Below are 15,568 nucleotides of genomic sequence, written 5' to 3' on the forward strand. Positions count from 1 at the left end.
TTGCAAAATGCGTCTTAAATTGAACTGCCAACAGTAGTATTAATTTTAGAAGACCTTCAGAGATCTCCCATCTAACTAGCCTAACTTCACCAGACCAGATGGGGTCACAGCATGAATTGCTGTTCTTGGAGTCTTGTGAATAATCAAGTTAAGGGGAAAACAATATGCTTGAGTCACTACAACAATATTTCTATGAGGATGGGGGGCACTAGAAGAGAAGGGAAGAGAGTCCATCCTCTTCAAAGCTGTTGCATAAAATCCAGTGTATCAAACGTCAGTAGTAAAACTGAAAGACAAGTTCTGGAAGTTTCTTAGGATTTTAATGGGAAATGTGTAGAATTGTGAAAGACATTAAACTTGGGTGAGTATGAATGTTCAATAAGCATCCATTATTTCAGTTTCACATAGAATGCTTTTTTATTGTTCACTTTCTAGGAAATTCAACAATATTTTAAATTATTTTTACTGATTATATTCTCATTACCAGTCCATCTTTAAACATATTCAATAAGGGATACATTCAGTGGCTGGCCATATAATCATAGTGGTTTTGCTGGCAGGAAACTCCTGCACCTGAGGAAGAGATGGCTGAATTTGTTTGCACCCAAGAATGGTCCTACCGTTGGGACACTGTGAGGCAGTAACACGTTACAAACTCACACAGCTTCTGAGTGAGAAAAGAATTGCTAAAATAGTACAATCAGTGTTCATCTCCATCTATTAAAAAGTGTAGGATTTGGGGATGTAAATCTTGCTATAAGAGCTGAGAATTCAGTGGAAAAATGCTAAGTTAAATGATTTTAAAAAATTTAGAAGTCTGAAGACCCAGACTTTGAGCCCTGGGATCTGTTTGTAGCATGTTCACCAGTAAAACTAGTGTTGTCAGTGCCTGTGCTTTTTTGTGGTAGAATAGTTTAACATTTCTTTTCAAGCTAGTGGTAGTGAACAGCTCATTGTATCTTGTGGTTTTTGGAGGTATGCCTCCCCAGGGGTCAGCCCCTAGAGTCATATTGGCTTAGGTTTATTTGGCAGACCAGCTTTTTTGAGAATTTCAGAGCCCATGCTACTAAAATAAGTGTAGTTATTGCTCCAGCAATTAAAATGAGGTCTCGCCAAAAGAACTCAAGACACTTGATTGGGAGAAGCCTCTTACAAATCCCCAGCTCATTCCCAGTCAGCTGGCTCAAGGGCTTCTTCTTCAAGGGTGCTGGGGTTGCACATCTGATGTTTGCAAGAGAGGGTGCAGAGACGTCTTCTAACCAGAGTTTTAGATACAGAATATGACAGTCACAGTTCCAAGGATTGTCAAATATTTTCACTTCCTCCAGGCTGCGCAAGCTGTCCAGGGCACCGGGAGGAACCGAGGTCAGGCTGTTGTTCTGCAGATAAAGCCTCTTGGTGTTAACGGGCAAGGCAGGCACTTCCGTTAGCTTCCTTGAACTGCAGTCTATGTGCAAGCCCTTCATTTCACCCAGTGACTTACAATTACAGGTTGAAGGACAGACTTCAGTTTGGGTCATGTGGAACAGCAATGATATGGCAAATCCTGCAACACTGATGAATTCTGTCTTGTTCATGCTTCAGCTACCCAGAGAATAAGAATAATAATCTGATAAGTATGATTCATTACCACATTTCTAAATGCAGCTATTTCTTTTTTAGGATTACTCGTGAGGTTTAGGTTTTTGGAAGAAAATCTTTAGCTTTCTGTATTTCCCACAGAGCCATTCTTCCTGACATTAAAGTAGCGTAAGTGCAACTGGGAGAGAGCACAGTGCTTCCATTTTGTCTCTAGTTCATTGCATTTCCTTCATAATTGTATGAAATATATTGTTTTTCAAAGTTCTGGAACAGAATGTCACCAGGAGACAGTGGTAAAAACAGTTAGGTTTAGGCAAAGATTTTGGTTCCATTTCTGTATCTTCATAGGTCTAGTGTTAAAATTGAGTGTTGAAGTCAGTTTTCAAAATTGAGTTTAAGAGGTTGAATAATTGTAAATGTCTAAAAATCTTTCTGAGAGTATGAAGATTCTAACAAAGAAGTATGTATTTTTATGTGGCAAAAAGTTCTTTTTTTGCTGCCTTGTAGCTTCATGCATCTCTGAGAACATACAGTTTAAGATTTGGATGAATAGAGAATTGGAAATTTTGCATATCTTGTACTGCTTGTCTTTTAGGGATTAAATAACCATGCTTTGGGCTAGCAGGTAATTATCCCTTTTGCTATGTCATTCCCAGTTCTGTAGAGTGGATCCCACTAGACTTCCATTTTAAACCTTTCTGTTTGCAGTTTAAAACCTCTAAAGCTATTCCCTTCCTGTATTTCCTACTACTTCTCTGCATTTAAAAATACATAGCTAGCCTTGGGACTGGATTGGAATTTGAAATACAAACTCCCTTGCACAGGTTGGGGAATTTCCAATCTTGTAACCATCTTTCTTTATGATTTTAGTACATCTCATAATTAAAATATATTTTCTTCTTTTTTTTTTTTTTTTCCAATTCATTTGCAGTAAGTAATTAAGTATCGAATCAAAAATACCTGACTCTATATTGCCTTGGATACTACTGGGCCAATGGCAGAACCTGAAAAAAGTGTTGGGGTTTTATACACTATACACTTAAAGAAAATTCCTTTTTAACTGAAGAAAGTGAAAACAGTTATATAACTGTTTGCAGGCAAGCATTAGAAGCACATTGAGTATGATTTTAAAATTGGACTGGACAAAGCCTGAGAAATAGCAAGCACGTAGGACAGACCTATTAACAGCAACAAATACAGAGTAAAAGAGGTTTTTACATACTGAAGGTGATAAGGAGCTTAAATTATACTAATATAGAATGGAATTTGGAAAAAAAATTTCTTCAAAATAATGTTTTCAAGTGTAGAGATATTTTAGAACTGAAAAAAAAAGGTTTTCCTTTTAAAAACTTAAAATAAGCTGAGACTATTTTTTTTTCTCTAGGAAGTTCCATTTAATAAAGACTAAAATTGTAGGAAAAATGGATTGATTTTGTTTTAAATTAATTTGCCTCAATTTACTTACAAAAAATATGTAATTAGCTTCTCAAAATAAAGTTAGACAGTTTTAGATTCCTGATCTAAATACTACATTCCTATATTTTGAATTGAATTAATGTTACATGAAATTATAAACAGCACAGAGAAGCTGAAATATTAATCTTAACAATCTCCTATGTCTTTGTTAGCAAGAAGTTAATCTGAATATCTTTGGTCTGAATCGAGATACTTGTCTGTTATTTTTCAAAGTAGACATCTTAAAAGGACAGACTATGTCATCTGACTGAAAAAAAATTAAGCAATATCTATAGAAAAGAGGATCTCTTCTGATTTAATATATAGACATCAAAAAATTTGAAATCAAATAGAAATAAGAACTGTGGCAAAAATGCAGAAAGGAGGAGTTGGTGAGATGCCTGACTGACACTTACCTTTATTCCCTCTTGATTCCTTTCCCTCTGTTTGGCAAAGTGTTGGAGTATGTATAGCGACTGGAGCTGACTTTTTAAGAGAGTCACTAAGGAAATGTGTTAAAGAAGATGAGCTTTTTCCTATACGTGATAGGAAGCCATTCCCATTGGAAGATGCTATATATGGTTGACGTGTAACAGCATATAGTGCTTGGGGCATTTTTGTATTTTCTGCAGACAAGAGGAAATGCTTTTGATTTTTTTTTATTGCTAATATATTTTTCGCATTAAACCTGAATGTCTGGAAAACCTAAAAAGACTCATCTGAAATCTGGTGGGATATTTTCCTCAGCTGTAATAATCTGCAGGTATAAAAGCTAGCTTGAGCTTCAACTACTGACACATGCAAGCCTAAGCAAGATACAAGGGGGCTCAAGTTTGCCCATGAAATAGAGTTCTTCTGTTTTAGTCAAAACCAGGTGTGTTTGATATCTGCCTTTCCACTGATTAAGTAAAATTTGTAAAAACACACCAGAGCATTGAAATAACTTACGTTAGTCAGGTGAGATCATTAAGGGATAGAGAAATATAAATGCCGTTACATTGAAATAGTGATGAAAAGTCACCTGAAATACAGTATTTCATTCTAGTCACCCATGTTCAAAAAAGATTAAGCCAACAAGTGAAAAGAAGGTTTCTGTGATGATCAGGGATTTGGAGAACCTATCTTATGTGAGGAGGCTAAGAGCAACCCGTACACTGTGATGTGGAGCAGTGCAGAAATATGTGAGCCAGAATGACTCAGGCAGGTAGGTGCCCCTGACACAACCTTGAATGTGAAGAAGGGTACACATGTGTGGATCAATGGATCAATTCCTATTTTGGTTCTTGTGATATTTTGTGGAATATAATTTCTTTGTAATGTCCTAGTTTGGTTTGGAGTTTAGAAATGAATTCCAGAATAGTCAGGGAATGTGCTCTGCGAAAGGCTCACTGTCATGGTTAGCATGGCTCCCTTTAATCAGCACAGCCTAGAGGCCTGGGGTGGCCTTGGGCACATACACAGCCTTTCTTCCCAGTCATGAAAGCTGTGTGTAGCTCAGAAGAGGACTATGATCCTGCAAATTTCTTCACACTCAAGTTGCTGAAGAATATCAACTGCTGAATAATAGCAATATGTCATCTTAAAACGTAACATGCTCTCTGTATATTTGGCTGGAAAGCCAGTGATTCAGGATGATACAAGTTTATAATATGCATGTGTCTGTCCATCTAAATAAAGAATGCCATGTTTGTGTAAAAGAAAAACAAAAACAGGATTTTGTTTTCACGGGTTTTTTTTGTATGTGAAGTTTTGGAATAGTATTGAAATAAGTTTTCCTTTGCTTTAGCTACCAAACATGAACACTCTAGAATTAAGACAGCAGTTGACATTTGGAAACCTAGTGTGGGGTGGATCTGTCATTTAATTCAGGCCAGTCCTTGTTTAGTGTGTTGTTCTGGGGACAAGCTTTGAGCTGTGTTCTGCATTTGGAAATGAAACCCAGGTGAGTTTCAGATGTTGCAGATGTGCAGTAGAGCCCTGCTTCTGAGCTGTTGTTTCTTTATAACATGCTGTTCTTGGGGGGGAAGGGAAACTTCTGACATTTAAAATTATGCAGATAGCAATCCTTATTGTTTAATTCTCACTATTTAATTCTTACTTATATTTAAAATACTTTTCTTCATTAAGTCTAATCAATTACCAGTAGCCTGAAGTTTGTTAGGAACTTCCTTAAGAAAATGACTTAATGTGTATCTCTGCTCTTTAGTATTTTAAAGGGTAATTTAGACAGTGCTGGAGGGAGAAGACAAAAATACTTCAAAGCCCATTTGAATTTCAATCTTTTCTATAAGATGAGGAAAGTGATTCTTCCCTTGTTGAAATGAATAGTTCATCTGCCTGTCATATGTTCAACAGCTGGAATTGAGTGGACTGCTGAGAAGATCCTTCTATCTTAGGGATTGTTTCTTTTCTTTTTTTGAAAGAACATCACTAAACCATAGATTTCATAAATGTCTGTCTTCCCTCATGCCTGTTTCCTGTATCACACAGTCTATGCTATATGTCTTAAGGAATGCTGCCACACAGAATAAAATTTTTCCTGTTACATGGTGAAATCAGCTGCTGCATCTTTTTGCATTGAAATGGATGCAAAATATTTGGAATCCTCTGGAATCCGTACTCAAATTCTGTTCTATGGGTAATCCTCACAAAGGTAGTCCTACACTCCTCTGGCTGTTGTGTCACACGTGGTCGGAGAAGTAGCTGGTCATGCTGAGTCCCTGAATCTGTTACTTGTGATGAGTGCCATGGGCCAGTTTCTTCAGCTCTTGTGTGGAGGCAAATGAATGCAGGGAGCATCTGGCAGAAGCAAAGCTTAAAATACAAGGCATTTGCATTTATGATTTTAGGCATATAGCTTTTTGTAGGCCAAATGAGGATTCTTCGTTTAAGAGGATTTATTAAGAGCCAATTTGAAAAAAAGTTATAATCTGCTATAATCTTGTTATAGTCTGAAAATATATTTTCCACAGAGTGGATCCATTTGAATTTTTTGTGAATGAGAGAGTCTCTGCCCCCTCTCAGTGGAGAGGTATTTCTGAACACTCTTGTTTCCCAAAGAAAACCTCTCTTGCTACCTTACTCCCTGAAAGCACACTTCTCTGGATATAGTTTTCTTTTGAGGCCTTGACTTTTCCAGTCACTTATGTGGGTGCTGCATCTGATTGCTTATATAGGGAGAAAAAAGAGTTGAAGGGAGATTACTAGTTTCCTTGCAGTTAAGAATAAAAGCTGCAAGTTAAAGGTAAATGTGCAGATCAAAAGCATGACCCACTAAAAGGAAATTCAGGCAGAACATGACATTATTTTTTATAGACAGTTTTAAGGAGTTATAGTCATTTATTGCTGTCAATGACCTGTTCTTGACCTAGAAAGACAGAAGTCTTCCTCAAGCACTATTTCCATTTCCAGTGCTGAAAAAATTTGCCACATCACATTGTCAATGGATGGCAAAAGTGCCATTTAAGTTCTATCATCTTGATTAAATCTGTTCTTTCATATTTTCAAATAGGTTGGTGAGAACAGACTAACCAAAATCTTTCTTTGTAATTGGATGTGAGTCACTGGTAATTAATGAATTATACAAATAAGCAAATTAGCAAAAAGAAGAAAAAAAAAAGATCTATCATGAAATTCATTCACACATCAAGGAACATTGCTTGCAGAAATGAATTAAAGAAAATCTGTGGTTTCTCTAACATCAGTAGTTATTGTTGCCCTAGGGCCAAAATATTCCTATTATCTACTGCACCCTAGAGAACTAGCCTGCTAAAGCCTTTTTAGTATTTATACATAGGAGGACTATGAATTTCATCCTGCCCATATTCTGCTTATTGTATTATTTCCTGCTACACATTTATTGGTTTTACCCGATTTAATTTTGCCTCTGTCAAATGAAATATCCCATTTCGTCAGATGATTATTACACAGGCAGATAAACTCTTGTCATTTAGGAAATTCTTCTCCTAAATTGTACTCCACCCATTTTATCAAATAATTCTTTCTCCTCCCACCCATTCTCATAAAGAATCTCCCTCCTTGCTGTTCTCACTATTCAAAACTGTACATAATTGGTGTGCAATCATCAGCTATTGCTTAGCTTTCCACTAGGTGTCATTCAAGTTATTTTTTCATTCAATGTTGAGCATACACGGAATCAACCTTTAGATATAATTTAACAATTCAAAATAGTTGTCTGAAAAACTGAAATACTATATTCTTTCAGGATATTACCTTTTCTGTAGCCTCCAAGATAAAAATGTAACAGATGTACAAAAAGTGTGTATTAAGTGATTTGTTTAAATCAGATAACAATCACAGGTTTGTGTTTTATGGAACTCTTAGGGTCTTGAGCCTGTTAATGAAAATAAATATTCATAGACTATTTGGATTCAAACTGTCCTCGGGAAAATATTAATACCATGTATGCTAAGTTGTAGCAATGACAGAGTGCACATGGGGAAGCTTCTAGAGAGAGAATCTCTAAAAGCATCATAAAAAGACCACCATCAAGGCAGTATTTCCCACCACAGGATAGTGCCTAGGCAGTTCCCTGCACTCCTGCTTCAGTTAATGAGCTCTGAACGTGCACCAGCAAACCCAGTCGTCCTGACAGCAGTCAGTGCAGTCAGTGTTTCTGACGTGCGTTTCATGAGCTGAATGCGATGTTGGCACCTTGATGGGAAGTGCTGGGCTTGGTAAAATGGAGTCAGCTGTGCCCCTCTCTGCTTTGCTTGCTTTGCTGAATTAAATATTTTGCTCTAATGAAAAGTAATTAGTTTTCTAGCTTTTTATGCACAGTCACATTTTTTATTCAAAAAATGTATTTTGTTGTTCAAAATACAATACCATGTGTCAGTCAAAAAATTACAACACAATGCTGCATTTATGTGAATGTTCTATTTAGGATCAGGATTGAGCTTTCAGAGCAAGTCTCATGATCTTCTCCATTCTCCATGCATGCCTTTTAGATGAAACTAAACTGCAATATTCACTCTGGAAATACATCTGATTTGTTCCAGGTGCTAATGGAGGTTCAATACTTGGGATCAGACTATAAAGATAGTCCAAAATAATACCTCCTCTCCTAGTATATATGGTTGGATGTGGTGTCCTCAGTTCCAGATTGTTTCACTGCCATGATCCTGCTCTTTGGGCCATTCTGTTTGTTGATGCAGACATTGCCAGTGTGACAGCCAAAGAACTGTCCATAAATGAACCTATTTGAACGCCCTGGTAACTATATAGTCAAGCCTGCTAAAGTTCCTCAAACGTCTTTACCAGGTTACTGCATAATAGCTGTAGTAGGATTGTAAAATGCATGAGATTAAGCAGCACTCTGAGTGTTGTTGTGCTGTCCTTGTTTAAGGACTTTGGTGATAAACAAAATCAGTCTTCAGCCCCACTAGCTAAAGTCCTGCTATTTTCTGCTTGAAGAGCTGGAAATGTTGAAGGCAGGGCATTGAACTTTATGGTCACACTGAACAGTTGTTCTTGGAAAGATCAATTAGAAATTAATTAGTGTCTGATGTAAAAGAGTATATTGGAAAAGCCCAAGTGATGAGTTTACCACAGTAATTCATTGTAGAATTTAACTCACTGTTCGTAATTGATAAGATGGTTAGTTTTTATATTGCCCTTTATAAAGCTATGACTTCATGGTTTTTTTTAAATGAAACAGTCAACTCTGGATATGTTTTCAATGATGAATTAATTTTTTCCAGATGTAAGCAGCTACAGTCACATTACTCCTTCCATATTAATGCTGTATTTATACACCTTTTGTGTTGCTAAAACTTGCAGATGTGCCCAGTTACGTTCTTTGTGCCACAACATTCAGAGCTGTCAAAACTGCAGTTTTCTTGTGGTTGGGAGGATAGTCATGAACAATGCTCTCAAACTGTTACCCCACAGTATTTGCTTTAGTATGTGAGATAACATTATTGCCTATCCCATTCCAATTCTTGCATTGCAAACCATGATATTTGCATTTTGAAGCAATATAATATGTTGATTTTTAAAAAAAAAAAACAACTTTTTTTTTAGTGGGCTTGGTGTTTTGAGCCATTAAAGTTCACATTTTCCAAGTTCTCCTCATAGTCCTTAAGGCTAGATATGGCTAATGAAAGCTGATCACATGCCTCCAAGTGTTGGGTTCTGAAGGAAATCTTTAATAGAGTGTAACCCATGATCAAATCACAAAAGCTGAAAATGCTTTTGTGCTAATCCTATCACTGAATCCTAATATATGAACAGTTTGGAGAGTTACTTTTATCAAGCTGGCAGATTAATTAATCATATGGTCACATATACCAGGGAATAAATAAGCAGTGTTCCTCTGAGGAGGATTGTAAATTCATTAAAAGATGCTGCAAGTTTCTTCCCACATAATCTAATTCTTTCTTTGCCCTCATTTGCTCTCTCTAGCTCAAACACAGTGTTGATATCTGTACTTCAGTGAAACTTCCTACGTTTAATGGACCTAGTTGGAGGTTATTTATAATTTATTTCCACATCAGTTTTGATGAATCTTGGTGGTTTGATGTTGTCCTGCAATGACACTCATGGTGTCATTCTCTCCATGCTGACAGGCACAGAACACCTGCAGTATCTCAGCCTCTAATGGGAGCCTGGAACCAGAAGACAGCTCTCTGTCCTTTTTAGTCAACAGCTCGCTTTGAGTACGCATCTGAAATCAATCGGCATTTGCCTCATGCTTGGCTGGCTGCTTTCTGCAGGTCTAGCTGCACCACCTTTATTTACACAAGCTAAAGAACATTGTTCAGGTTTTATGACTACAGAAAATCTTTCTCCTTTACTTTTTTTTTTTTAAATGAGGAGTCCTCATGTGAAGTATTCTGAAATATTAGGTTCTTTCAGATAAAAGGATGAAGAAAGAAAAATCCATGGGATTCCCCTTCCTATTAAGTCTTTGTCACTGGCTCCCTTCAGAAGTATTTTATACTTTTTGCTGTTTTAAGGGAGACTTTCATTATGACCTAAGTGTGTTAGTGAGATCACAGTGCTTTGTCTGAGATTTTGCTTCTGCGCTTTGCTTTTTGCCTTTACTCATCATCTACCTTCTTTGGGATGTTTCAATTTGTTTCCTAGTGAACCCAATTATCTTTCCTTTTCTTCTACTCCAAACTCTGTGGCATTTCTGATAAGTCTCTGTGAATAAGACACAATTTATGGTAGTAAGGACCTCTTTCCAGAATATATGGCAAGTTAAATGGCTATATACTACCTCCAGTTTAATCACTATTGCTAGATTGCTGCAGCTGAACAGAGCTTTATTACATATCTTAGCTTTTGCTTAGTTTGCATGTCTAGCATTTGGGAAAAACCTATCAAAATTCTATTAATTCTTTCTTAATCTTGTTCTGAAATTCAATAGGATGAAAAAAAGTGTTTCACTTCTGTGAATAAAGCTATGCCTGAAGGGCTTAACTGGATAGATATGCCAAAGCCAGATCCTCACCTGTGGGAGTTGCAGGTCCTATTTGAGATTACAGTGATACATCCCATATGAAAAAAAAGGTGGGGAGGAGGTTACCCAACCCCTCTACAGCCAGAAGTATGATTAAAAAAAAAGGGGGGGGGGGAACAAAAAGAGCTACTCAAGCTAGTGAATTAACACCCCAAGGTTTGGTTATAGGAAGCAGTGCCCATGAGAACTCTGGCTGAAAGAGGGATTTCTGGAAGGGAAAAATAAAGTAACTGCTAGGGCTTGGACCTGGGGCTTTAGTGGCCAGGACTTTGCTGAATCACCTCCATATATATAGTCAGTAAACAGACATATTATTTTTAGGGAATGGGTGAAAAAAAGGTACGTTTCCTGTGGGTTGAGAAAAATGTGAATCCATTAATTTCCAGAGTTCCAAAATTACATTTTTTTCCTGACGTGTCAAGCAGGGCCATCAAACCCTTGTGTTTGAAAATACTTGTTCAAGTAGCTTCTTATTTTGACTGTGATTAATAGTGGAGTAAAAGAACATACAGAGCAGCAATTTTACTCAGGGCAAAGTTCTTAGCGGATATAAATTGAACATCTGAGGAAAGAAGCACAGACGCTAATTCTCAATTCAGTGAAGACTGGGATTTTCTCAGCCTTCAGGATATTGGATACAACTAATAAATAGTGCAGATGTCACCTTATTTCTAGGCTTTTATTTCTAAGGAAGCCTGTAAACTGAAATTCAGTACTTGTCTGTTTTGTTCAGCGTCAGCACATAAAGTAGTATCTTGAAGAGGGTGAAGATATCTGTGACTCTGAACAAATGTTCTTGAGATTCATCTTTGAAAGGTTTTAAAGGTCTTACTGGGGTGTTGGTATGATGTGAACTTTCATGACTACAGAGTTGCTAACAGCATTTTTCATTTACATGAAAAAGCCTCAAGGGCAGAATGGTTAAAATACAATGAAAAGTCTGGGCACTACTTCATACAGTATAAAAATAACAGCTATGTCATTGCACAACCCCTGCAGAAAATCAGATGAGTGTGTAAAACTGTTGGCATGATCTGACTGTGGCAAAGGCTTATGTGGTAATCTTCGGCAATGTGGAAAAGGAGGGCCCAATGCATAGCTAACACCACATTCTTCACAACTTTGAAAGGCAGTTAGCCATGATGTTCATCACAGGCCAAAAGCCAAGGAATCACTCAAACTCCATTTAGAGCCTTAAGTCTATTGCAGATATAGTGATAGTAAACATAATTTCTTTTTCTTTAGAAAACCAGAGTGGACATGTAATATGCAGGTCTTGTTTGCACTTGAACCTGCTCAGAAGCAACTACTCCTGACAAATTCCTTATGTGGACACATGCTGCAATAAGTGTCCGTTTCCTTTACTTTAAGCCAAAAACATTCAGCAAAGCTGAACAAGAAAAAGGCATCTTATACCAAAATAAGTCACGTGCAAGAGTAGTTACATCTTACAAATCAGAGCAAGTTATCTCTACTTAATAGGGCAGAAAAGGGAAGTTGAACAGCTTATATCTTGAAAGTATTTTTCTCTAAAAGCCTTTCTTTCTGGCTGCTCCAGGTCTTCCTTTCAGCACTTTTCTGCTACTGGAGAGAGATGTATGCTCTTCACCACCTAGTTTTTTTCTCTTATCCTGCCATCTGTTCCACCTATTACAACTCCATTATTTCCAATGCAGACATATGCAATATACAAACGTATCCTGCAGGTGTTGTCCTGTTGCAGGGAGGAAGCATAGTTTGTATTGATTAATCACCTGGTTCAGTCTTTATGTAGTTCCATGCTTTTAAGTGTTCATTTTGTGAAAGTGTGTGTATAAAAGTCGTCCAGAAAACTCAGCCATGGTTTAGAGCCCTGTTAAAGCCCATTGCTAGGCGTATATTCTAAAGCATATCTAGTTCATAGTCAACAAAGATGCATTTGACCTATTGCTATATATGGACCCTGATATATCACAGTGTGAGATTTGTTGTTTTGTGTGTGATAGTTTTCCTCAAAAACTTCTGCTTGGTCAGAGCGTAAGCCAAAACATCTATCTGCTGTTATTTTCACATTAGAGTTAAGTGGGCAAAAGAAACAAGCCATTGAATGAGCTTTCTCTAATGTAGTTTCAACAGTATAAACTATATTTGCATTTGAGAACTTTTTGAATAGAAGCTAAGGATTGACTCCTATCTTTGAAATCTTCCTATTTTTGCCCAATTTAGCTAACCTAAACTGAGGCAATTCATCTTGCAAAGTAAGGGAAAGACAGGGACCAAAAGATAGCTGTGCAGATGGCAAGTCACTGGATCTGCTGGAATCTGTACTCTAAATATATTTAGTAAAAGTTGGCACTTGCTGACAATGTTGCTCAGCAAGGCAACTTTGGAGATGTGGGAGTTAGTCTGCAGGTTAGCTAATCGTGATAATATTGATGGTAATAGTTCCAAAGCTTACAATTTACTTTAAGGGAAAAAAGGCAGAAAAGAAGGACCTTCTCTGTAGTATTTTAAAGCCTGCATGCAGTTTCTCTCCTTATGTGGGAAGGGTTGATTGGCTTAGCCAGTACTGCAACCTGAATGCCATGGAAGCTGTAATGCCGTGAAGAATTGAGAATGTCCTAACTGCTTCTTATAGGAAAATAAAATCAGATAATAGAGGATTATTGAGGTAGTCTGTTTAGTGATGTTACTGGTATTGACTACTGAGTCCAGGTGGCATAGCATTCTGAGTAGGAGTATGTTTTGCACTAGACTTTTGAAATAAGTATAAGTCTTTTGGCTTTTGATATTTCACCCACCAGACTGTTGAAATAAGTGCATAGAATATGAGTGGGAATAATATCATCTGTCTGAAAAGGAAACAAAATAAATTCTCCCCCACACCTTGACTTTGGCAATACCTCTGACAAAAAAACAACATAAGTATATTACCCATCTCTTCAGCCAAAAATCTGTGACAAGGGCTCAGTCCCTTTTACAGTTTTAAACCATTGATGCCAATGTTGCAAGTCTCAAGCAAGTTCCTTTCAACTCTTTAAATTCTTGATATACTATTGTTTTCAGGCTAGAGGTGATTTTTCTTTATGCAGAAGGAGCTAGGTAAAAAAGGAAATAAGGATAAAAATAATTTCCAAATCCTGGGGTAAAACTGGAGAAAGTGAAAAGAAAGTTCAGTCTGGAAGAGGATAATGTCAAATCCAGTAACACAGTAACATTGTAGACAATATGTAAAGAAGAAATACTATGTTTAATCAGATTGTGCTAGCAGGTAAAATAGAAGTAGATACCTACTACTGTAATATAAAAGTTCTCAGGTATCTTTTTACTAATCTTTAATTCTGCATTATGTTTTTCATTGAAAACTAGCTTGTTTGGGTGAAGAAATACAAGCTCTTTCCCCTATACCTCTTTTTTTTTCCCACTAGCTTCCTTAGTGACCAAAGATTTTTACTATCATAACTGTTTCTTGAAGCCTTACATACTCTGTCTGGCTGAGTTTATTTACTTTTGAATTTTACTTTTTGTTTATGGTATTTAAGAACTATATTTGCAAACAACACTTTGTGAAACATTGTTGCTACTTTTTTTCAAAGCCATTTTCGGTGAAGTAGCAAAGGAAAGGGGAGTGTATACTCCCTTCTGCTAATTTTAGAGTCCTAGATTACCATTTGTAAAGTGCTTCAGTTTAGGGACGCTTGTATTGATGTTAATAGACTGACATCCTTCTCCTCAAAAATAATTCAAAACACTTTTTTTCAAAAAGAAATACTTACTTCCATGTCACCATGTTTCATACCTAAAATGAGAGATTACTAACAGCCTTAATTTGCAGGAACTACTGAGTGACCACCCTTTGAAATCAAGGTCTTCTTAATCTCTCTCTGGATAAGTATATAATACAAATTACTATATAATACTAATTGTGTTTCTAACCAAAGGAAAGACAAACTAAAGATCATAGCTCTTTTATTAAGACTGTGAAAAATTTCTTAGGTTGATTTTAAATTACAGTTTGTCTGCTACTTTTTAAAAATATATGTTAGCATATAAGAAAATGTACAGCTTTCTTGGATTGTAAATACTGGAGTTTTACATTTATTAAATGAGGTGATGGTGAATGTTCTTACAGGGAGACTGCATTTAAATTACTATCATTTGCAAAAGGAAAATACTAAAAATTAGAAGCTCTTTAAAATGATTGTAGCATTTATTGTATTTCTATAGATATTTAGTTCTTGATGAGAAGGAAAATACTATCTAAATAAATTGCATTTCTGTATGGCTAGCTATTTTTATGAATGTTTTCTGTGGTTTAACCCCAAAGCATACCAAACAAGCCATAGTTAAGAGGAAGTGTAAACCAGACTGGCATTAAGTGAGTGACAGGTGAAAGTATTTAAAATATTTGAAATAATGGGAAGTGCATTTTAGGTATCTAAAACAAAAATCACCAGAAAAATTGAAAAATGTATGAGAGGAAAAAATACATCTTTTTGCAGAAAGTATGCTTGAGGTCTACAATAATTTTTAGGGATTTAAAGAGCCATTGTATAGTATGCAAAATGCGATGAACATGCGTGCACAGTGTGTTTTCGGTAGATATAAAAATTTTCCTTACATTTTGAATTATTTCTTTTTGTTATGTTATTAAAATGATTATTACAAACAAAATACCTTCCAGAATTGAGGCATGCCAGTAAATATCATTGCCAGTGTCCTATGGGTCAAATATGCTCAAGTTTTTCTGAACTAATATGGCTGGATTTTCTAAAGGGAAATGTAATGCTAATGAAGGAGCTGCATACACAAAGCAGATTATTTACAGGCCTCCACAAAGCAGATTTTTCCATTCTTCCCCTTCAACTTTCCCAGCTCTGCCCTGAAAGAGCCCCCAGGCTGTAGGATGAAAGGGTAACGCTCTTCCTTACCCTTCAATACCCAGCCTGCCTGGTACAATGGACACAAGGAAACAACAGTGACTAGTACTGGATTTTGTGATGGGGAGCAACTCATTTCAGATTAGGACTGTTCTGTGCTAGCAGTTTGCATTGCTCTTATTTA

General features: G+C 36.6%; 1 protein-coding gene across 2 annotated transcripts; it reads right to left on the reverse strand.

Moving 5' to 3' along the window:
- Positions 1-304: 304 nt before the first annotated feature.
- On the reverse strand, positions 305-4,034 carry GP9 (glycoprotein IX platelet). 2 transcript variants are annotated; one of them, XM_009918660.2, is made up of 2 exons: positions 3,453-4,034; positions 305-1,584 (listed from the first exon to the last, which is right to left on the reverse strand). In XM_009918660.2, the coding sequence occupies exon 2, from the start codon at positions 1,575-1,577 to the stop codon at positions 993-995; it is 585 nt and encodes a 194-aa protein (XP_009916962.1). In that variant the 5' UTR covers positions 1,578-1,584; positions 3,453-4,034; the 3' UTR covers positions 305-992. The 2 variants fall into 2 exon arrangements, with proteins under 2 accessions (XP_009916962.1, XP_069625918.1); XM_069769817.1 differs by having other exon boundaries at positions 3,449-4,034.
- Between the last annotated feature and the right edge of the window lie 11,534 nt (positions 4,035-15,568).

Source organism: Haliaeetus albicilla, chromosome 24, assembly GCF_947461875.1.
Source record: "Haliaeetus albicilla chromosome 24, bHalAlb1.1, whole genome shotgun sequence".
Classification (NCBI taxonomy): domain Eukaryota; kingdom Metazoa; phylum Chordata; class Aves; order Accipitriformes; family Accipitridae; genus Haliaeetus; species Haliaeetus albicilla.